The sequence below is a fragment of the Amphiura filiformis genome, chromosome 6 (assembly GCF_039555335.1).
Source record: "Amphiura filiformis chromosome 6, Afil_fr2py, whole genome shotgun sequence".
NCBI lineage: Eukaryota > Metazoa > Echinodermata > Ophiuroidea > Amphilepidida > Amphiuridae > Amphiura > Amphiura filiformis.
The window spans coordinates 55,187,612-55,210,458 of NC_092633.1; the positions used below are offsets into that span (position 1 = coordinate 55,187,612).

The following is a 22,847-nucleotide window of genomic DNA, read 5'->3' on the forward strand; positions in this document are numbered from 1 at the left end:
TATATTGCAGTAAAAAAAAATCTGAATAAAGGCATCACATAACTTATTGCCCAAAGTGCATCAATAAAATCAAGGTATGGTAAGTAATAGATTATTGGCTATCACTTGGTCATAGTCACAAGACTGCAGCAGGAAAATAAGAAACATTGTCATTAAAATTGGTCAATTTTCATTACAAAAACTTTTCTTTTAAAAACATGTGGGAGTAGAAACAAAATTGATATCAATTAGAAATACACTGAAGTATTGTGGATATTAAATTTGTTGAATATTGTCTTGTTTACAGACAACGTTACAGAATATAATGGAGGATGTAATGGCTGCATTGGCTAATAAGAATCCTAACATCAGAGCAGAGACAGCAGCATTTCTAGCTAGAGCTTTTGCCAAATGTGTACCTTCCTCACTACCAAAAAGTGTGCTGAAACCATTGTGTAGCTCACTAGTCCAGGTAAGATCATTGTATCCTATTTCTATTTATTTATTCACCCATAAGTACAGAAATTATTTGAAGTTGTTGCTTCGATCAGTGCAATGCATTCAGTTGACCATTCTAGATGTGCATAGTTAAGCTTAATTGAGTACCATATTGTCTGTAATAAACGCCCCAGGGGCGTTGCATTTTTCCAAAAGGGGAGCCTATATTAGAAGTGAATTTTCAGTGAAAAAACTTCAAAATCAGGTTCAATTTCCCGATGGTGCTCCTGTTGCTACTACTAATGGCGGCGCCCACAAAATCGTGTGGAAAATGACATTTTCACGGTAAATATAACAAAATTATGGAATGCATGGAATTAGTGAAATTCTACCATAATTAGGCAATGAAATGGATGGAAGTTTGAGTCGTAATAGGTTTTGTCCATGCAATTAAGCGATCGTCACTGACATTGACTGATGCAAGTTTTAAGCTTACTCACACGATATGGCATGGAAATGTTTGCATTTTTGACAAATTGAAAGGGGCGTTTATTAGAGGGGGAGTGTTTATTACTGACAATACTGTATTTATTAAAACAGGTGGTAGAATAGACCTGAATTTCTATTTAAACTGTTAAGCTCATGAGATGAACCTTTTTCCCATAATGGGAAATAAACACAATCCTTCTCGTACATATAGGGACTGTAACCTGTTGATGAAACTGACCATAAGTAGTCAGAGAGAGGGGGCTAAAGGAGAAACAAAATATAGTCTATGGAAAGCTTGTCTGATTACACAGCCGTGACATACGGCTGTGTCTTTTTTCTTACAGGATCTTCTTTCTTCTTCTTCTGCCGACCATTACATTTGCTCTTGAATTTACATGCATGCATCGATTTTGACCTAAATTGGTCACTATCATCACTGACCATGCCCCTACATGTCATATGAAATTCGTGGGGTCAAAGGTCACGTAGGGGTCACAGGGGTCAAAAATGTGATTTCAACTCAAAATGCTACTTCTCCCACAAATTTCTCAGGACAGTAACGCCACTTGCACACATGCATTGTTATTACCCAGTGTCTATAAATCATACACAGATTTGAGGTCAAAGGTCATTAAGGGGTCACTTCCGGTATAAAACCAAATTCCTTCAAAAAAATTTTATTAGCTAAGAAAAACAGAGAGTGACGGTATGTGCACAAATGAATTATGTCAACCTAATGTATATGTGGTATTTTTTATTTGAGGTCAAAGGTCATTACGGGGTCACTTCCGGTATAAAACGAAATAGCTTCAAAATGCTACTTCTCCCACAAATTACATAGGACGGTGACGCAAATTGCACACATGCATTGCTATTACACAGTGTCTATGAATCATACACAGATTTGGGGTCAAAGGTCATTAAGGGGCCACTTCCGGTATAAATCGAAATATCCTTCAAAAAAATTTTATTAGCTAAGAAAAACATAGGAGAGTGACGGTATGTGCACACATGAATTATGTTTACCTAATGTATATGTGGTATTTTTTTTTTTTTTTGAGGTCAAAGGTCATTAAGGGGTCACTTCCGTATAAAACGAAATTCCTTCAAAAAATTGATTAGCTAAGAAAAAACATAGGAGAGTGACGGTATGTGCACACATGAATTATGTTTACCTAATGTATATGTGATATTTTTTTGGGGTCAAAGGTCATTAAGGGATCACTTCCGTCCAAGACAAAAACATTTCAAATGTCCCTTCTGTCACAAATAACATGGCAGAGTGATACTATGTACACACATGCATTGACATAAGGCAATGCCTGTGGGGTTTTCGTAGATTTTGGGGTCAAAGGTCATTAAGGGGTCACAACACGGCTGTGTTCGTGGTCTTAGACCACAGCTAAGTCTAGTTTACTTTGCCTTTGATACCCTGCACTTCAAATACTGTTATGGATAATATAGGCACCGGAGTTTCGCGCGATTTAAAACGGCAAAATGCGCGGCCGGTTTTTTTATAAAGCGCTAAAATTCAAGTCAAAAAGCGCGAAAAATGCGTTTTCCAGACAGATTTTGTGCGTCCATCTGAAATTCACGATTTAATATGACGATACACACGCACTCGGTCTACACCTCATCAAATGTTGATTGTTAAAAAAAATAAAAGTGCATTTTCGCGTGATATTCCATCTCCGTTCGCTATGATAATTTTTCTCATTTCTGTGTCAGTTTTGGTCCGAAACGTGGTCAAAAACAGGTGCAAAAACATGAGCAAAGTCTGTCAATCTTGAGCAATTTTCGTTCGTACTTTCACTTCCGCATTTAGTTTTTAAATCAACGTGTAGTTGATGCTACAAAAACTAAAACACGCGCTACCACAAATAATACGAAAAAGGGGTTATCATTTGGATTTTGTCTTGAAAATTGCTTTTATTCATCGTAACAATAATACTAATAAAGGAAACCTAGATTATTTATGAGAAAATAAACTTAAAATATTAAAAATTGAATATTGTCAGGTTGTAATAAATAATTAAATAAACATTAACTGCACGTTTAATAGCGGCATGTGCTTGGTTGTAAACAAATCAATCGGGACTTCCCCAGGCCAGCGATCGTTCGGAAAGCATGCAAAAAGTGTACGATTTCCTGACGTTGCATTTACAAATATTGCAGAATTTACTTCAATTCTCAGCAGGTGGGTCAAAATTTTGGGGCCTTTATTATCTTAAAAATATAAAAGAATAAAAATTTAAGCCTGTTATGTTGTAAAAAGGTTATTATTGGTGAATTTACATTGAAAAGTATTGTTTTGGGCAAAATTCTCAAAATTCACGATGGACCACCAAAATCGCAATGGACCCCCAAAATTGTGAAACTCCGGTGCCTAGGATAATAAGAGAACAAATGATTTATTTATTTATTTCAGAAACTTGCCGACACAACACCCGATGTCAGAGACAAATCAGCCGAAGCGTTAGGCACTGCTCTCAAGGTGGTTGGAGAAAAACCCATGGCGCCATTGTTTGCTGACCTGGATAAGATCAAAATGGACAAGGTATTGATTTCCTTTCTCTTACTGGATTCAGTAAGATTACCATTGGGCTGTTACAGTTGAAATCTATACACCCCCCTGGAACACATGACTTTAATCTTCTAAACAGAGAGTGTGAATTTCAAATTGGGCTACCTGAATGTGTGATTCCATTTGAAATCTACAACCCTGTTTGGGAGACTAAGGTTATGCCTTCCATAGGGGGTGTATGGATTTCTACTAAAATAGCCCATTGGGTGTGATCAGAGATTATGGCATCATCAATGATATTCAGATTCATGTGTGTGTTTTTGGTTGTCGTGAAGTAGTGAAAACATTTGAAAATATCAACATTTTAGTCAGTCAAAGGGGCGTGGTTTGATTTGTTCATGTTCTGTGTTTTATCTTGCATTGAGGCCTACTATTAAAATGCTTCCAAATTTTGAGTTGTATTGCACCAGCAGTTTGATATGACAAGCAAAAACATGTCTAACAATGCCCCATAGGATAGTATACTTCCTGTTGTGGTTACCACTATTGTCCATGTTTTTGTTCACAACATCTATACAAAACATCTCTGGTGGTTAATTTTATGGGGGTAATGATAAAATTGTAAGCTTTCTTTTGATACCAAAATCTAAATATCAATGAAAAGCAATTAGGGATTAGGCTGTTGATCAGGTCACAGCCCTTTAAATATAAGGAAGACATTTAGCCTAGTAAGATTTTCACCATGTTTTTCTCTGTTAACAGATCAAAGAATGTTGCGACAAAGCGGAGGTAGTAGGGAAAAAAAGTGGAGGCGGCGGTGGTGCCAGTGGAGGTGCCAGCGGTGGTGCCAGTGGAGGGAAGAAAGCAGCAGCTGCACCAGCCAAAGAAAAACCTGTAGAAAAACCCAAGAAATCAGGGCCACCTGGGAAAACCAAAGCAGGTGGTAAAAAGCCAGCTGCTTCAAAGTCAGCTGCAGGGGTGAGTAGCATATCACTCATTTGTCTGTTTATAATAACAAAATCAGTATAACAGATTCAGCACCTGGTGTGTGTAGTGTGCTTTTATATTCAAACATCAAAACAATGTTTTAAACATTTAAAGGTGGCGTTGTGTATCAGTTTCCCAAAGCCAGTTTTGCAGGAGTTTTGGTTAGTTGGTGCCCTTTTTCCTGGTATGAGTGTAATTTTTAGTGAGAATTTACTGCCTCTATAATAATCTAAATAGACTATGGTATTCGATAAGGTCCTTCAGTGTCCGACTGCTCTTCCTGATTATTGCGAAAAAATAAATGGGTCACGCCTTGGTCATGTGATGTTATGCAGCTTGATTTGCGAAGGAGGTGATGATGTGATTCAATTAGCCAATCAGAACCAGTTGAATCCATTGGAATTAGCATAATTTAGTGTTGCTCTAGTGTTAAAGGAAAGGTTTTGAATATTTACCAAAGTTGAATGACTTTTATTCTCTTGATTATCAATTGCAGGGTAAATCAGCAGCAAAAGGGGCTAAAGGTGGTAAGAAGAAAGCTGGTGGTGATGGAAATGAACAATCAGAACCTGTATTACCGGTAAGGGAACAAATCACTGGTTGCGCTGATACATGTATAGTTGTATACTAGTCTTGAGCTTATGAAATGTTCATTACAAATTGTTATCAATGAAAGATAAAATTGTACACAAGTTCCAATGCAAATATATACCAATGATTTGTGTATTTTGAAGAGATCAAAGGAGTTTACCAGGTCTTGTGTTTTGAAGAGTATGATTTAGAGCATGCCAATCCCAGGAGTGTGATTTAGAGCATGATTGGTTATCAGTGCTGTGTTCACGCTCACCGAACACCACATTAATTCTGAACAAGTAGGAAATTTAATTTAGTATGTGTGTAATTTTAAAGACAGTTATCATGTTAGAATGCCACACTTCTTAATCAGCCATTGAAATCAATCAGAACCAGTAACAATGGTGATGCAATCAGAGTAGTCTTCAATAAACTCTTCATTCTTCCCTTTTTTCAGGACGAGGAAATAGAGGAACGTGCCAAAGCTGTTCTTCCAGCTAGCATATTAACGCAGCTTGCCAATGCCAACTGGAAGGAAAGATTAGCTGGCATGGAGGAATTCACAACGGTAAGCTTAGAGGATATAATGATATCATCGAAGAACATTGTCACGACTAACTGTAATATTTGCGGTAATGTGTGTGATCATAATGTTTGGTATGACTATGGACATATGGAAATATACCTATGATCAATGTTTCTAGATCAGAAAACATGCGTAGAAAAAATAAGCCATGTTAAAAATTTCAAAAAGTGTCCCTACGGGTCAACAGGGGTCAAATTTTATACGACAGGGTCGAAATTTCAAAATTGCTTTGTCAATATCCATAGATCCAAATTTCAACACGCATCTCCTTTTCTTCAGAACTTCCGCAATTTTGTTAAGCTTTGAGTACAAAATTGCCGTGAAAAATGGCAATCTTGGCATTGGTAAATTTGATTACTGTTTTTGGGTTTTTTTTTTGTTTGTTTGTTTTTCAAATAACTTGAATATTATGTATATAACATGGCTAGATTGTTTGTTTGAGTGTGTGAATAAATGAGTCAGTTTTTCTTGTTTTTCTTTTAGTATGTGTTGTATGTGAGCGAGAGTGAACAATGTCTTTGTGTCTCGGTCAAGTTTTTGAACTTTGTGCATGATTTAGTAATTGATACATTTGTTTGAAATTGCAGAAAGTACACAATATGGAGAAGAAAGACATTCATGCACAGGTGTTCGTCAGAGTTCTTGCCAGGAAACCTGGGTGGAAAGAAGCCAATTTTCAGGTAGGAATACACTGATTTGGAACTCCCAGTTTCAATATGTTAATAAAAAAATATGGCCTTTCATTTGATACAAATAATGTGAAAGTTTAATTTGATAAATTCGTAGTTTTAACCTTATATAGCTCGGGTGGTCTAAAAGAAAAGATCGCCAATCAGACTTCATAAGGCATTCAAGTTGGTATCATAACAATCTTACATTATTTGGACTTGTTGAACAATAGCAGATACCACACTTTATTTGGAATCTATTACACTTGTGATCCGTATGATCTCCTTGTCAAAGTTAATTCTCATGCCTACGTGGGGCTTTTTCCCCTCTCAACAGGTTATGGGTGCTAAAGTACAGCTTGTAGGAATCCTGGCAGAGAAAGCAAAATTCACTACAACAACAGCTAGATATTGCATCCAGGGTATGGTGGACAAGATTGGTGACATCAAATCAGGTGCTAAGGTGCAAGAAGCTATGACCGCTATGGCTGAGGCTACTACACTAGGGTTTATAAGTTTGGAGGTAAGCACTTCAAATTCAACAGGTTGACAACAATGCACATTCAGTGGAATTTGATACACAAGAGTAGGCTGTACTGAAACTATTCCACTCAATTGATGATATGATGGTGGAAAGCACACAGCATTTTAAATGTGGAGTGTGCTGATTGATTGATTGATTGATTGATTGATTGATGACAATGTAGTTATTATCAGCAGCATCTTGCTCAGAAACAAATTGTGCCATTGGGCTATTGCAGTTGAAATCTACACATCCCCTATGAAAGATATGACCTTAATCTTCCATACAGGGGATGTGAATTTCAAATGGGGTTATCTGAATGGTTGACTCAATTTGAATCTACACCCCCTGTGTGGGACATTAAGGTAATTAATGTCTTCCATAGGAGTGTATGGATTTCAACTGAATTAGCCCATTGCATGCTTACATTCATATCACACTTTGTTGACATTCTATGACCGGGGGTCCATTTCACTCAACTATAAACCCTTCGTAACTCAAGTAACCGTTTGTAAAGTTACGAATACCCAATGTTAGTTGTAACTTTACAAAAGGTCCCTGTAGTAAATCCCTATTAATTACAAAGGGTACCGTTCATAAGTAAGTTTAGTGAAATGGAACTTAAGACTTGTTGTTAGTTACGAATGATTTCGAGACTTATGAAGCTTCGTAAGGTTTAGTGAAATGGACCCCTGGTTTGATAAGATTGAATCATACATGATAATGAAAATGCTACATTTAACAACATCTGTGATTTACTTTTTAGGCTGTTAAATATGCATTTGATGGGCAGAAAAATCCCAAGAACCAGGCAGAGGTGTTGAACTGGCTTGCCCAAGGTATTCAAGAGTTTGGATTCACTACGTAAGTATCATAATACATTGCTTATGGACCGTGTATTTGTAAACACCAACAAACAAAGGTACACGTTTACATTTACGGGCATATGGTGCCATTCACTAGAAGATACCATGGCGCTTACAAAAAATTGTAACATTGGATCCACATGTATCGTGGATGTCTCCCGTGCCGGGACTGTGTTACTAGATCGAAAACAACGTCAAATGTATATGCAAGGACCACAGAATTTGGAGTTGTCGGGTCAATCCACAGGTGCATAGTAAAAACTCCTAGTGTGTTCCTGTCTTTGTTTGCTGGTGTTTACTAACTGGGTGTGTGTGTGGGGTGGAAGTGAATTACAGTACTGGTGTAAACTTGGGGTTGAAAAAAAATTGGAGAATGTAGAGACACAGAATCACACTCATGACCTTTGCATGATAAGCTGATGCCAAACAGCTAGACTCTCCCTAGTAAACAGGGCTGAAACCAGTACCTAATGCAGTCCAATCAGGGTGTACAATATGTGCAGGATAAGGCCAAAAAAAAAAGGTTTGTCTCAAAGCTCAGCACAAGATTTGTAAAATCGTGAGATTTGGAAAAAAACAAATGCGGAATTTTTTTTTATTTCAAAATTTTTTTTTTTTTTTTTTAGTTTTTCCAGAAATATGCGGCGAAAATCAGATTTTTTTCTCCAAATACTATGAAAAAAGTCGGAAAAAAAAAATTGCATTTCGCATTTGTTTTCAAACCACCTGTGAGCTTTGAGACAAACCATTATTTTTTTTTGGCCTAATAAACATTTTAGATGCTGGTCATAGTATCAAAATACTGATGCTTAATTGCCACCCTTTCAAAGATGCTTTAAAGTAGAGATGTGTATCATGAACTTCAATAAATTAACACAATAAGATCCCCCATTCACTCTGTGAGTGGTTTAACATGTAGTGGAAAAGATGTCAATTTCCTGACAGGGAAGTTCAGTCATCTGCAAATTTCCCACAACTTGCTGTTTTGTTTTTGGTATAACTGAAAATGTGAGCGTGCCAACTTTCCTGGGAAGGAGCTTCCCTATCACTTTTTTCCCCACCATGGGTTTAACAATACATTACTTCTTGTTTAATATCCAATGTACCTTGTTTACTCATCTATCTATCTCACTTGCTCACACAGAATGACACCCAAAGCATATATATCATATTCCAAGAAAGCATTGGCTGCAGTGAATCCACAAGTTAGAGCAGCTGGCATCAGTTTACTTGGTGTTATGTACATGTACATGGGAGGCAATCTCAGAATGCTCTTTGAAGATGAGAAAGCTGCTCTTTTGCAACAGATCGATGCAGAATTTGAAAAGGTGAGGATGGGTTGTTTATGTCCTCTGAAGGGAGACCTTATGGTAGGATGATCATCTGTGTAGCCGTCACGACATCGTACCGGTTACATAATGAACACTTTTTGTCATACCATGTCTCGTGCAATGCAAACAGTACACGCAGCTGACAGTTAATTATGTGCCCAGCTGTTTTTTATTGACTTTCTTATTAAAGGCGTTAGGTATTGGTGAAAAATGAATTGTCGCCACAAGTGGACGCGGCAATGATACATTGCCTATCCCAATTGTTATCGAGGTAGTAAAAATATCTACAAGTTGGTTTAGAAAACCCAAGTTCAAGTTCAATTATTTTATAAAATACATTCAGGCCTTTGGTCCATTTGGCCCAAAATATTTAGCATTATAAAGCATCACAAATACACAAACAACACAAGTTATTTTACAATATAATGAGAAAAACAGTATATTGATGAATAATTTTTATATGAAAGGGGGAAAACAGTATATTGATGAATAATTTTTACATGAAAAGTATTACCATTAAGTTTTAACTACACTATTTCTTAGACTGAATGCATGAAAAACAAATACAGCTAAGCCTGCCAAAGTGTTTGAGTCTTCCGTATTTATTAAAGAATAAAACTTTATTTGGGCGAGACAAAACCCAAACTGGCAGGTATCTTAAACACAAGCTGGTGAAAAAATTGCAAATGAGAACAAACTGGAATTCGTCCTCGATAACCCTCGTTCCACAAAGGACACAAATGCGACATTCTCTATCAATATTCTACGCGTCTCAATAAATAATGAGTGACTCGAACACCTCAACCGGCTAAGGGCTTTTCTATGAGATGAAATTTCAACAGAAAACAAGTATATTTCAGGACTAAAAACCCATTGTTTGCTTGATAGATTTAATGGCCTATATCTCAAAACTAGTTCCGCCAACATCTGCACATTTCGTCGTCCGTATTCCATAGTGGCGTATAGTGGGCGCCATGAATAAACAACTTTTCGAGAAAATCGGGTTTGAAGAAATGCCAATTTAAAATCGAGTTGTGTAAATCAGACATTCATTATATTTTGTAAATGATGTGAAATTTCTGTAGTAAACTAAATAGATTTTATTGTTATATATTTTTCAAAAGAAATAAATACATACTATTGCTGGCAAACTGAAAGTAAATCTATACGTCACTATGGAAAGCGAACAAAACCCAATACCCTAACCTAACGTTAACCGTGACGCCACCTCGGTCGCCGTGTAAAATCCCTATGGCGTTACTTTTCGTCGATTCAGTATTCCATAGTGGCGTATAGGTCCGATGCGTGTACGCCACTATGACATACGATGTTTTCATTTTGCCGATATTTCATAATTATAAAATGTGTATAAAAAGTGGCGTATGGTCGATACGCCACTATGGAATACAAAAATGTCACTTTGTAACTATACGCCACATTTAATTAATTAATTACTAATTAATTAGCTAATTATGACTGATGAGACTTAGAAAAATGAAAGAGAACATCATTAAAAACATATGTGCCGATTTTCAAAAAAATGACCAAAAATCACTATACGCCACTATGGAATACAGCCGACGATTTGTGGTGGATGGTCATGTATAAATAAGAGAAGACACTTATTTGTAGATGATGGAACCATAAGATGTTGGCAAAAGTAATATAAATTACTATGTACTCTTATTACATCTAACAAACCCCTAATGTTAACCTTCCAGATGTCTGGTCAGACTCCACCAGCACCATTCCGAGGCCTCAAAAAGAAAGGAGCTGCTGCTGATGGTGATGATGAGGAGGAGGGTGATGATGGAGATGAAGATGCAGAGCAAGCTGCTGGACCAGGAATGAATGTGGTAGATCTTGTACCAAGAACGGACATATCTGAACAGATCACATCGGGATTGATAGGGGAACTCAATGATAGCAAGTGGAAGGTTAGGGGAGAAGCACTGGAAAAGGTATGTGTTTTCTCTTGATAAGTTTCAGATAAAATATTGATGTCACATTTTTATCTTAAAGGAGGATTTCGTGATCCTAGCATCCTCTTTTTATGACATGTTTCAGTACATATCCACGAAAAAAGCCTATTCCCAAAATTTCAGTTGATTCCGATTTTGCGTTTGCGAGTTATGCATGATTATGTGTATTACACTGCTCCATAGACAATGCGTTGTAATTTCGTTCTGGTGCACATTATGGAGCATTCATGAAAATCAGGTGAAACATTGAAAAAATAAATATTTGGTTAAATTAAATGAAGCTGCATTATTTATGTTCTGTACGTAAGTGCTGTAGTTGGTAATAATGATTTGTATCCTTAAATCTCAATAGGTTGAAGGAATCTTAAAACAAGCCAAGTTTATCACCCCTAATATTGGCGAACTACCAGCCGCTCTGAAAGGCAGGTTAACAGAATCTAATAAGAACATTGCAAAGCAAGCAGCAACTATATGTGCTACAATAGCCACCGCAATGGGTGCACCCGTCAAGAAGCAGGCTTCCACCTTACTACCAGGTATGCTGGTGCTAACGTCGGATAGCAAGCCCCAGGTTCGAGCCACGGCTGTGGAAGCTATCAAAACATGGGAGGAGCAGATAGGATTAGCACCATTTATTGAAGATGAAATTCTAAGTACTGCACTTGGGTTGAATAAACCTTTTATAAAAATAGAGGTGAGTTGGAAATAGTGTTTGATATTCACATCCGTAATCATGCTGTTGAGTGTTTTGTATGTGACACAAATCAAATTGGGATGATTTGGACTCCTGTGAACATGCATTTATGTGCTGGGTTCAAGAAATTACCTTTTGTTCACATTACTGCAGTGTGCTGCTGTAGCCTGCTTGGCTAATGTCAATGGATGGGCAATCTGATCAAATGATAGGCAAACATTTAATTCTAACAAAAACACTGAAGTATGTCCATCATAATATTGGTATTTGTTTTAAATTGGACAAGTAGAAGATGAATTTTGGCTTTTACAACATTTGCAGATCTCTCTAAAATAGGATCCACAACCATCATTTTGACATTTGGATATAGTTGCATAATGTTCATGTTTTCCCAACATCCTATTTTATTTCCTTGAACAACCCTATAATTCTACCAATCCCATAATAATTCCAGTTTAATTAAACATGAAAACACTTAGTCAATTGTGGTGTTTGGAGGCATGCAGAGAAGAACAACACCTGCCGTTGGCACTGACTAAATTTACAAAATTCTCTTTCCTTTACCCACTAGGTATTTGGTTTCCTTGCCACAACTCTAGTCAAATACAGGACATTACCTGGTGATTTAGCACTGTCAGTACCTCATCTCTTCTCATCATTGGAGGATAGGAATGCAGATGTAAGGAAGAAGGCTACTGAAGCTCTGCCAGCATTCATGATGCATCTTGGCTACGAGAAAACTGTGAAAATGACAGGAAAATTAAAGGTACATAGGAGATTTGGTGTAAAATAAGTGTCTCAAACTGTTGATTTTTAACCCTTTAAGGTTATTAATTATTTTAAACTGTTTGGATTTGGTAGTTCACAGCATCTTACGAATGGTAGTGAGATTTGGCAAAAACTGTATTGCTCAATTCATAGCGAGTGTGTAGAAGAATTAAAATATCACAGATATACTTTTATAGGTGCTGCGGTTCTTGAGTTACGTTGTAAAGGGGCTGAAACAACAACACTTTTGTAAAACGTACATAACTCATTAAGCAAGTTTGCAAAGTATATGATTTGCAGAAGGAACTTTTGCAAAACATCAAGGTGTTATTTTTCAATAATATATTGATCTAGATAATGAAAATCGATTTTTAGGTTGCTTCGACCAACAATACCTCGTCTACCCTTAAACACAGGAGGGTTTGACCCCCACCAGGGTGTTGCCCCTGAACTCCCAGCTGTGACACACTGAGCTACGCTCACCATTCAAGCCTTTTCAGGAAATGACTTCATTGGTCTTTCATATAATGTAATATATGCATTATATTGTTCCTTTTCAGCCAAGCTCTAAGACACAAGTGTGTAGCATCTTGGAGAAAGAACGAGAGAACATTCCAGCCAAACCTGGCAAGCCAGCATCCTCCAAGTCTGGCAGCAAGAAAGATGGCTCTTCTGCTTCGTCACCTGACGAACAAACTGAGAAACCAGCCAAGACTAACAAGAGACCAAAGACGGCACCTGCTAAGGTATTAGTTTACTCCCTCTACAGGATTATTGGTTTTTTGAGTGCCCCAACTTGTTTAGAGCAATCATGTTACTTTATCACTCATGTGTGCAGTGATTATTTTCATTCATTTAGCATGTAAGGTATATTGAAAGGAAGATTCAATGTTGGAACCTATGAGGTAATTTGATACAGGATCTTTTTGCCTACTCAGTTGATACTACTTGAAATAATGAATTTATTGCCACCATTAGACAAGTGAAACTTGGTACTATCAATATCAAATTGATCGTTAAGATTTCACACATTGTTATTATAGCCTATTGGGCTATTCCACTTGAAATCCATTCACCCCTATGGAAGACATGCTCTTAATCTCCTACACAGGGAGTGTGAATTTCAAATGGGGTTACCTGAATGGGCGACTCCATTTGAAATCGGCACCCTGTGTGTGGGAGATTAAGGTTATGTCTTCCATGCTGCTATGTTGTCAGTAAAAAACACAATATATCTAACAATATGCAGGAAATTTCATGTCAAAATATAGATATGCTTTGATGAAGAAACATACTGAAAGAAAGGTGTGCACTGAAATAGCCTGCAGAAACCACTGAAAATCAATATGAGTGTATCAACTTTGGTAGCAATTTTGTCATGAGTTTGGTAATTTTAGTCATCTTTTTCATATTGTATGTGGTCATACACCAATATATGATATAGATCTATCAAAGTGAGAGGACAAAATCAAGATATGCAAAACATTTTGATCTTCCTGACCCAATGTCCTTACATGCTAAACCAATGAAATCATTATTGTTCCACTTTAACAAGTGGTTGAATGCCATGTTCATATCACCCTCTGTTTGTGTGCATCTGTGTGGGCTGTGGGTGGACATGATTATGAATTTATCAGAATTGAGTTGATTTTGATTATTTAAAAGATTTAATTTGTTAAGCCAATGCAAGTTCACTTTCAGTTTCAGTACTTGGCTGTATTGAATGCTTAATGGTGCTTTTATTTATTGAAATCCATACATCCCCTTATGTAAGACATGACCTAAATCTCCCACATGGGGTGTAGATTTCCTATGGAGTCACCCATTCAGGTAACCCCATTTGAAATTTACACTCCCTGTTTGGAATATTAAAGCCATGTCTTCCATAGGGGGTGTATGAGTTCATTTTAGTTTGGGGTTAAACAGCAAATAAGTTGTAATGTACTTATATGTATTCAATTTTCAGTTGGTTTTGGTTATTTTATTCATTTGGGCATGTAGTATTGGTTACTGAAGAGCACCAACATTAATTTTATGAGCTACAAAATTAAAAGATAAAATGGGAGTTGTAAACTTCTGAGCAATTGATTGAAGAGATTTATCAGTGTAACTAGCAAATATGTGTCCTCTGCAATATTATTTCCGAAACATTGTAAAGAAATCGTGTCACAGTCTCACTTCTCTTTCTGTCAGAAAATACAGTACTGAAAATTCTAAATCTTGGTGCTGTCAGCAGGAGAAGTTGATGCCAAAATTGGCCAAATCCTTTAATTATTTGCTCACATCCCTACTTTTAGGATGGGATTACTATAATTCTTGGTTACACTTAATGAAATGAGTAATTTTGGTGCTTTTTAACATTTTGTTTTCAAAAGTTGTTGTTGCAGTGCACCTGTAGCTTATCTCTATGCTTATTAGCTCGTTGTTTTTTATTTGTTTCACATCAAGTCTTCTGCCTATATTTTTCCCCTATCGTGAATCTGTGTGTATTTCACCACATAGTCCGAATCTAATAGTAATTCTTCTGCTGTGAGTTCTGCACCATCTGTAAACGAGACAGCGCCCCCTACCGGCAATGGAGGCAAGAAGGCCTCCAAAGAGAAAGCATCCCAAGGAGTAGCTAAAGGAAAGGTATAGTAATTGGTTAATTGCACTCTGATCAAAGAAACACTAAGGCTTGTAGTCATGTCATGAGGGCAGAGATATATTGGTGGCAAAAATCAGAAGCACATTAACTCGGAGAAGGTATCTTACATTTTCCACAATGAAATTATTTCCTGTGTTTGCTATTCAATGCAGCATATGTCAATAGTGACAAAAAATACCTCAAATCGTCAGAGCTCATCCAGATCTTCCAATTGCGGTATTTCTTAGCACAATCGACCCATGTTGCACTGAATTGCAAATCATTACAGGAAAGAAATGCATTGAAGGGAGTGAAAAAAATCTTCTCTAACATTAGCTTATCAATACTGCCTATAAAAAGAGTTACACCGTTCAAAACTGTACCCAGGTGCGTTTTCTTTGATTGGAGTGCTGAATGCACTTAAGCACAGATCATGTTTTATTATATAGCTGTTATGGTTTGATTTATGTTGGTTGGGATTTAGAAAGATGAACATATGCAATAGCTGGTAGCCTTGATTACATTTTGGCAGTTTTAAGGGGTGATTATACAGCCTCATTTGTAATGATCTGAGAGATCGTCCAGGTATCATCTGTCAGACATTGGCCAATGTTTGTCACTGAATGAAAACAAATTCTGTAATTTTATTGGTCCACCACCACTTGGGTAAAATCCTTATTACATGCATACTCCACATTAGGCCCCTCCCCCAACAAAAAAAATATGTTTGGTTGTCTTAGACCACCTTGTGGAAGACAGGGCCAATCAGACAGATTTTTATTCTTATTTACTTCTCGATGTGACACCTGGGATGACACTCGGATCGTAATTGCTCAAAAAGCAATTTGACTGTTTAGCATGCCATCATGTGTACCAATTAGTGTACATTTTACTACAAGTAGCAGAATCCAAGTGAGAAAAATAATTAATAAAATTTGACACTTCTAATTTATAGGCCTACTGCATATTACATTATCAAATATGTTTACATCTACTAAGAGTTAGCCCCAAGATTGATGTAGAAACAGGTGGCAGGGTTACTCAGCCATGTAAAACTAGGACACAGGAGGGATTTGATATATAATGTGCCTTGAAATAATGTGGCAATATGATTTAGAGAATAAAAGATAGGATTTTGTCTTTTGCCTATCCAATAATGTGTCATAATGGATGGGCTGGCCAATATTTTGAGTAGTGGATGCCGGCGCAACGATCCACTACTTTTATTCTCATTCTTATTCAGTTTTAATGTAATTTTATGAGAAAAACTGCCTTTTTCAACAAAAAAAAGTTACTTTTGTGAGGACATCCCCGTTGTTTTAAATGAACGAAACCATCACGGACATCTAAGCTGCCGAATCGCGTTCTTAGTTCTCGCATTATCGCGCGATCATTGAGGAGCAACAAGCATGCCGCCGTTGCGTGGCGGCGTGCGCCCTGACTAATATCACTATCAAATATTGTGAGATATTATACACCAGAAAACCAATCAAATTACATGAATTCTTTACAAGACGCACTCCATTGAATAAGAATGTATGTTAAAGTACAAAAAAAATTGGTTTTGGTCGGTTGGACAACTTGGGTCGGTCAGTCAAGGACAACCAAACATTTTTTTGACCTTAGGCATGCCATATTCACAGGGAGCTAATATAATTTATAATTATTACCTGCATACTCCTTACACACATCTTCACAAGCAGCGTGTATGCGCTACATAATTCAAGCTGTAACCAAACCTAAAACCATGTGTGATACATGACTTTAGTTTTGGATATTCCTTCCTATTTTTGTGGTGATGTGCAATAAGGGTGTGATTTGCTTGTTTTGACTATTTCCCGCTTGTTTTCTAATCTCTGTTAAGGCTGGCTCCAAATCAATTCGTAAGAAGAAGGATGAAGATGAGGATACTGGTCCAGCTTTAATCATGAATAAGGGCAAAGACAGGAGGATACGAGATGAACAAGATTTGAAGGTTGGTGCAAAATAGCTTACATATTGAGTCAAGTGGTTCTGGGGTAAAGAGGGAAACTATTTATAATATGTTATCTTATGTTACGTGAATAACAAATGCCAAAGCATCAAGACAAGAAAAATTTAAGCCCCTGTGTCAAATAAATCTTTTTAAGAGAAATTTTCCTAAACCAAACTGGTAAAGAAATTCACATGTCTTGTCTTTTGTCCAGGTTCTGAAGTGGAATTTCACATCGCCACGTCAAGAATACATTGACCAGCTTAAAGACCAAATGGAGAATTGTGTGAGCAAAACCATGATGACCAAACTATTCCACAATGACTTCAAACAGCAACTAATTGCTATTAATATGCTTACTGAGGTAAGTATCATAACTGTAGTTAATTGTTATTTTGAGGACAATTCTCCCAGTACCCATTCTGGTGCAAAATGTGTGAAATATAATATGCTGGTTATATTAAGTGCTTAACCCTAACACTGCCAGGGGGTTTTGGTCGGAGGGGACCTATGCCTTTCCCGTGCCTGTGCCGTTTACTGGGTGTTACGGTTAAATTCAGAGATGTTTAAATTCAGAGATTTTTTTTTTTTTTTTTTCGCTTTTGGAGTGGCCCTATTGTCTTATCTTTCTGCTTCACATATATCAACATCAGCCATATTGTCCATGTAATAAAGCCAAAAAACTTTTATTTTTAAGAGTGTCTCTTTACATAAAAGTATAGGAAACTGAAAACTTTAAAGCATGTTTTCTGAAGAAGGAAGCACTTTTTATTAAAAGTGTAGAACAAGCCAGGAGCTTTGAACTGTTCTTTTACCCTCTGAAATGGCCTTTACTGTGGTGCTAAATGTGCAGAAACCATCTGGCTTCGGGGCTTCACCCCTCGACCTCTACCGAGGCGAACTGGGGCCCTTAAGCGGGCCCTGCACCCCCGGCCGTGTTCTTGCGAGAGCTTCGCTCGCCACGCTTTGCAAGTTCAGGATTTTTGGGGTCAGCCTGTGACATCTCTGGTTAATGTATTGTAATTGTGTGAAAAGAACTGGTAAGCTAATTGCAACTTGAGAATTTTAATGTTGGAGATATGAAAAAGAAATGTGCAATGAACATTTGAATGAAGCTGCCTTGCTTCCTTCCATTTAATCAAAAGGATATGCAATAGAATTGACAAAATGGAACAGAACAGCAACACAGGTAACTCCATCTAATTGTAAGGTGCTGTATACATTTGACTCAAATATGAAATGTTTTGTTTATTTGGTCACTTTTAGTCTTATCACTTGCAAGTATATTAATAAACATCATTAAATTGATCTTGTACACTGGTGTCTTGTATGTTGTTTATACTGTTTACCCTGACCGCTTACTTACCAGACTTGAGACCTGTTTATCAGGGATAGTCTATGTAACTCAAGTTGTTAGAGCATCAGATGCATAATTCAAAGGCCTGTTGTTCAAGTCTCTGCATCAGCAGGTATGTCCAGAGTTTTTTATTTTAGCAAATCACTGTTAAATGTTTTGCATCTCGCATCTAACTGCACCATTTTTCCTTTTATCTCAGTGTTTAGATAGTGGTAAGGAAGCCACCATTGCATCCCTAGATCTGATTCTGAAATGGATTACTTTGCGATTTTTTGATACCAACACATCATTACATATCAAAGTCTTAGAGTACCTCGGTGGTCTATTTTCCCTGCTCGGAGACGAGGATTATAACTTGTTGGACCACGAAGCACATAGCTTTATTCCATATCTTATTATAAAGGTATGTACCCAGCAAACACGCATTTTCGACATCTTTCGCAAAAGGTTGCTAGAAAAGTTTCAATGTTGGGATATAAGAAGGGTTTCAAATGTTTTCATAACATTCAAAAACATTTTTTGACAACTTTCTGCAAATATTCTAACATAATGTTGGCAAAATATTTGGCATATCTATTTCCAATAACATCTAGAAAACATTTTTGGGGGAGCGAGTTGGCGCGGCGGTAGTTCCCTCGCCTTGCACCACTGAGGTCCCGGGTTCAAGCCCCGGCGCGCCCCAAGCACTCATGTGCACTTGGTTTATCCAGATTCCATGCTTGCTCTCGCAGGTTTTCTCCTGGATCTCCGGTTTCCTCCTGTATCGCAAAAATTGGTGATTAGTTGTTTGGTTATCAAAAACTTCCTTCAACCAATGGAATTTGGGGAGCTACACAGATAATTGGTGGATGTTACAATCTAAATGCGGATAGATGTGCGCCGTTCGGCAGCAACTGGCCTAGTTGATGCGATCTGATTGTGATGATCCACCATTGCAGCGAAATTACAGCGCTTTGAGTCCTCCAAGATCTGGAGAAAGGCACTTTATAAATCCAAAATTTATTATTATTATATTTCTATTTTTAGAAATGTTGTTGTAGTGTGTTTTTGAGTGAAGTAGCCCATTGTAGCATTTACCATCATGACACTATTGACAGGAGACTACTTTCTCTCTAACATATTCATATCAAATCTGAATTTTTGTACAGAATGCAATTTTTTATTTATTTTTTTCAATTTTATTTGTCCAAAATAAAAGCTTGAATTTCATATACATTTCTGTATTTTGGTTTTACACAGCTTGCCTCCATCAAATTCAAGAAACATTTTTATTTTTGTTTTGTTGCAACAGGTTGGAGACAGTAAAGAGAATATTCGTAAGTTAACACGCATTGTGCTGAGGTTGCTGACCAAAGTGTACCCTGCTAGTAAGATGTTCACCTTCATTATGGAGGGTCTTAAGTCTAAGAACTCCAGACAGAGAGCAGGTAAGAGCCCTTCCCACTGAATATAAGCATGGAAGTTTTACCATTGAGTCTGTTGCATATTGAGGTGGTGTTGTTTTGTTCTTAGGGCGATCAAAAAATCATGTTAAATATGTTTATGTGACATAAGGGAAACATTCATTATTTTAGAGGACTTGAATTGTTGGGATGCATATTTGATAATCCATCATTCATTTACCAAACAGAATCAGTTATGACAAAATTATCTTGTTTGTTTGAATCCTCAGAGTGCTTAGAAGAATTAGGAGGTTTGATTGAGACGTATGGTCTAAACATTTGTCAGCCATCTCCACCTAAAGCAGTGAAAGAAATTGCGGCACAGATTGGTGACAGGGATAATAGTGTCAGGTCTGCTGCCCTCAACACACTGGTGCAAATCTATCTCTTAATAAATGAAGACATCTATAAATATTGTGGCCATGTGAGTATGTGACTGACACACAAATATTATAAAGGATTTAAGTAGGACTGCAAATATTGCCAACTATAGGTATTTCAAGTAATTCTTGGCCAAGGTGGAACACACTTGACTCGCTTGTAGCTCTGCGATAAACACACTGGCGTATTATACGGTATAACATGGTCCAGAAGATTTTGTGTATGCCTCTTACACTGCACACACGCTTAGTACGCTACATGTACGTGAGAGTGCATTCCACCATGGCCAAGATAACTAGGGCAATATGGTTTTTTGTCAAAACTATTTTATCTGTCACGATGTGGTAAATAATCCAAGCTTCCTCTATATTTGATGGTTTCATTTTCACTATTCTAAAGGTGTTACTACACCCTTTGATAAATTTGTGACTATTTTTGCATTCTTCTCAAACAATAATAACACACTGGTAACAAAAGTTACGTATATGAGGGGCAAGGAATCCAGTTACTACACTGGAATTTCAGTGACTCAAGACAAGCGGTACGTTATTTATGATAAGAAGAGGTACCGCTAGAATGTACCTCATTTCTTAACATATATAATGAACCACTTGTCTTGAATCACTGAAATTTCAGTGAAGTAATTGGATTCCTTGCCCCTCTAATATATAGGCCTATACATAACTTTTGTTACCAGTGTGTAGTTATTTTTGAGAAAATGCTAAATTAGTCACAAAATTTATCAGGGGGTGTAGTACCACCTTCATCACCACCTAAAGCACCAAGTAGTGATCAAGATTTCTATCTAATTATAAGTGCTTCTACTTTGTTATAAAAAAAAGAGACCATTCTTTTCTCTATTTATTGAAATCAGCTCAACGACAAAGACATGGGAATGCTTGAAGAGCGAATAAAGAGGTCCGCTCGCAAAACTGCAGCGGCTCCGAAAATTTCACCCCCACAGAATCAACAGAAAACAGATGATAAATCGGCCAACAAAGCGGGCAAGTCGGGTCTTCCGTAAGTAGTCACAAATTTATTTCTTTTCAATAGCAGGGAAAATATGTGGATCAGTCAAAATACACATTATTTACTTATTTATTTATTACCTGTATTTTATTATCATTAGAAAGTATCTTTTAGAGGTTGAAATTTAGCACGCACAGATGATACTTTTGGTGGTTTTGCCTGTCATCCTACTTTTCAATTGAATCATGTTGACTTTACAGTATTTGGATCTCCATAAAAGTGACTACTCTTAGATTAGACATCACATGTGGAAGTACAATTATTATATTATAATGTGGAGAGATGGCAACTGATAGTGTATGAATGAAGCATGAATCAATATATATCCTGCATGACTTGATTACACTGTTTAGATTAACATCTATGTAAGAATAGGTAGCTACTTAGCTGGGTTAACAAGACTGATACTCCCTGGCCTGGGGTACTTTAAGAAGTTGGGTTTGGACAGGGAGATGACTCTTTCAATTTTGAAGTTGACCAATTGTTATCACAATTTCACCCATTTTTACAATAAATGTTAGAGATATATTTGCATTTTTTTATTTTGCTAATATTTTTGCAAATTTGAAAAAAAAATTTGACCTGAACTAGAGGACAAGGGGCAATTGATATACCAGATGGCTGGAAATATGACGCATATGTGACCCATCCCAGCGAAACACGGCAGTTGTCGGAAACCCACATTTAAAGATAATAAAGAAAATGTGCCCCGAAAAATTAAGAAAATAATAAGAAATTTGAACTGTATTTGTCACATAAAATGGCCATTCTGCATCGGATATTAATGGAAGAGGTGCCATTTTAAAGCTTAAAAACAGTCCTTTAGTTTGGTAAAAAAATCTACAACAGGTTCATTTTTGACGACAACTGCCGTGTTTCGATGCGATAGGTCACATATGATGTCCCTTTATGGTAATATGTACCGAGTACCCCTCCCCTTGGAATAACCTGTTCCAGTTGGTACATCATACCCGTACCTGAGCATCCTTAATCTCATGTAAATTCCCATAAGTGCTTGCCAGTGACATGGGCCAAGAGCTAGGTGATGACCCGCAGTGGTATTGTAATTTAGGTCATTGTAAACAAAAGGCAGCTATCTTCAGAAAAGGTACTGACAAAGGAAAGGGAGTCATCAGTTCTGTTAGCGTAGCAACCCACATATGAAGTTGTAGAAGAAGAGAACCCACCTTTATACCTATACATCAAATATTTTGACCAGCAAGATGCCTGTTTCTATGAATAGTGAAGCATAGTATTATTTTAATTTTCCTGTATTATAGTTTTCTTCAGCTGGGAATAAATTGAATTATTTAAAAAAACGTTTATCATTCATTTTACAAATTTGCTTTTCAGTAAATCACTGCAGTTGCATTAATGCAGGTAGTGACAAACTTTGATGTTACATAACAGTGATTGCACATACGTAAGGCAGACAGAAGATGCAACTTGACTTAAAAGATATAGAGCTTTTCTTAGATGAAGTATTTCTTGTAACTAGTACACAAAGTCCTATAAGATGTAGCACAATGTCATCTTGCCTGTTAAAATGTTGTGATGTATTCTACAGCCTGATTATAAACTTTGATAGTAGTAACCCAGTGTTTATTGTAACTCGTTGTTTTGTCTTTAACA

At 37.0% G+C, this 22,847-nt stretch overlaps 1 protein-coding gene across 9 annotated transcripts in view; it reads left to right on the plus strand.

Annotated features, from left to right (window-relative positions):
* The window catches only part of LOC140155645 (cytoskeleton-associated protein 5-like), a 67,114-nt gene that overhangs the window by 18,464 nt on the left and 25,803 nt on the right, over window positions 1–22,847 (plus strand). For 8 of the 9 annotated variants that reach the window (XM_072178562.1, XM_072178564.1, XM_072178566.1 and 5 more), the window contains exons 11-30: window positions 287–451; window positions 3,335–3,463; window positions 4,193–4,408; window positions 4,914–4,997; window positions 5,448–5,558; window positions 6,164–6,256; window positions 6,582–6,767; window positions 7,534–7,631; window positions 8,778–8,961; window positions 10,686–10,925; window positions 11,299–11,640; window positions 12,212–12,406; window positions 12,969–13,154; window positions 14,911–15,039; window positions 16,899–17,009; window positions 17,221–17,370; window positions 18,563–18,766; window positions 19,655–19,790; window positions 20,036–20,229; window positions 21,061–21,206. In XM_072178562.1, the coding sequence (XP_072034663.1) occupies window positions 287–451; window positions 3,335–3,463; window positions 4,193–4,408; window positions 4,914–4,997; window positions 5,448–5,558; window positions 6,164–6,256; window positions 6,582–6,767; window positions 7,534–7,631; window positions 8,778–8,961; window positions 10,686–10,925; window positions 11,299–11,640; window positions 12,212–12,406; window positions 12,969–13,154; window positions 14,911–15,039; window positions 16,899–17,009; window positions 17,221–17,370; window positions 18,563–18,766; window positions 19,655–19,790; window positions 20,036–20,229; window positions 21,061–21,206 (3,299 nt within the window). The remainder of the gene's footprint in view (window positions 1–286; window positions 452–3,334; window positions 3,464–4,192; window positions 4,409–4,913; window positions 4,998–5,447; window positions 5,559–6,163; window positions 6,257–6,581; window positions 6,768–7,533; window positions 7,632–8,777; window positions 8,962–10,685; window positions 10,926–11,298; window positions 11,641–12,211; window positions 12,407–12,968; window positions 13,155–14,910; window positions 15,040–16,898; window positions 17,010–17,220; window positions 17,371–18,562; window positions 18,767–19,654; window positions 19,791–20,035; window positions 20,230–21,060; window positions 21,207–22,847) is intronic. The other variant, XM_072178569.1, reaches the window with a different exon arrangement.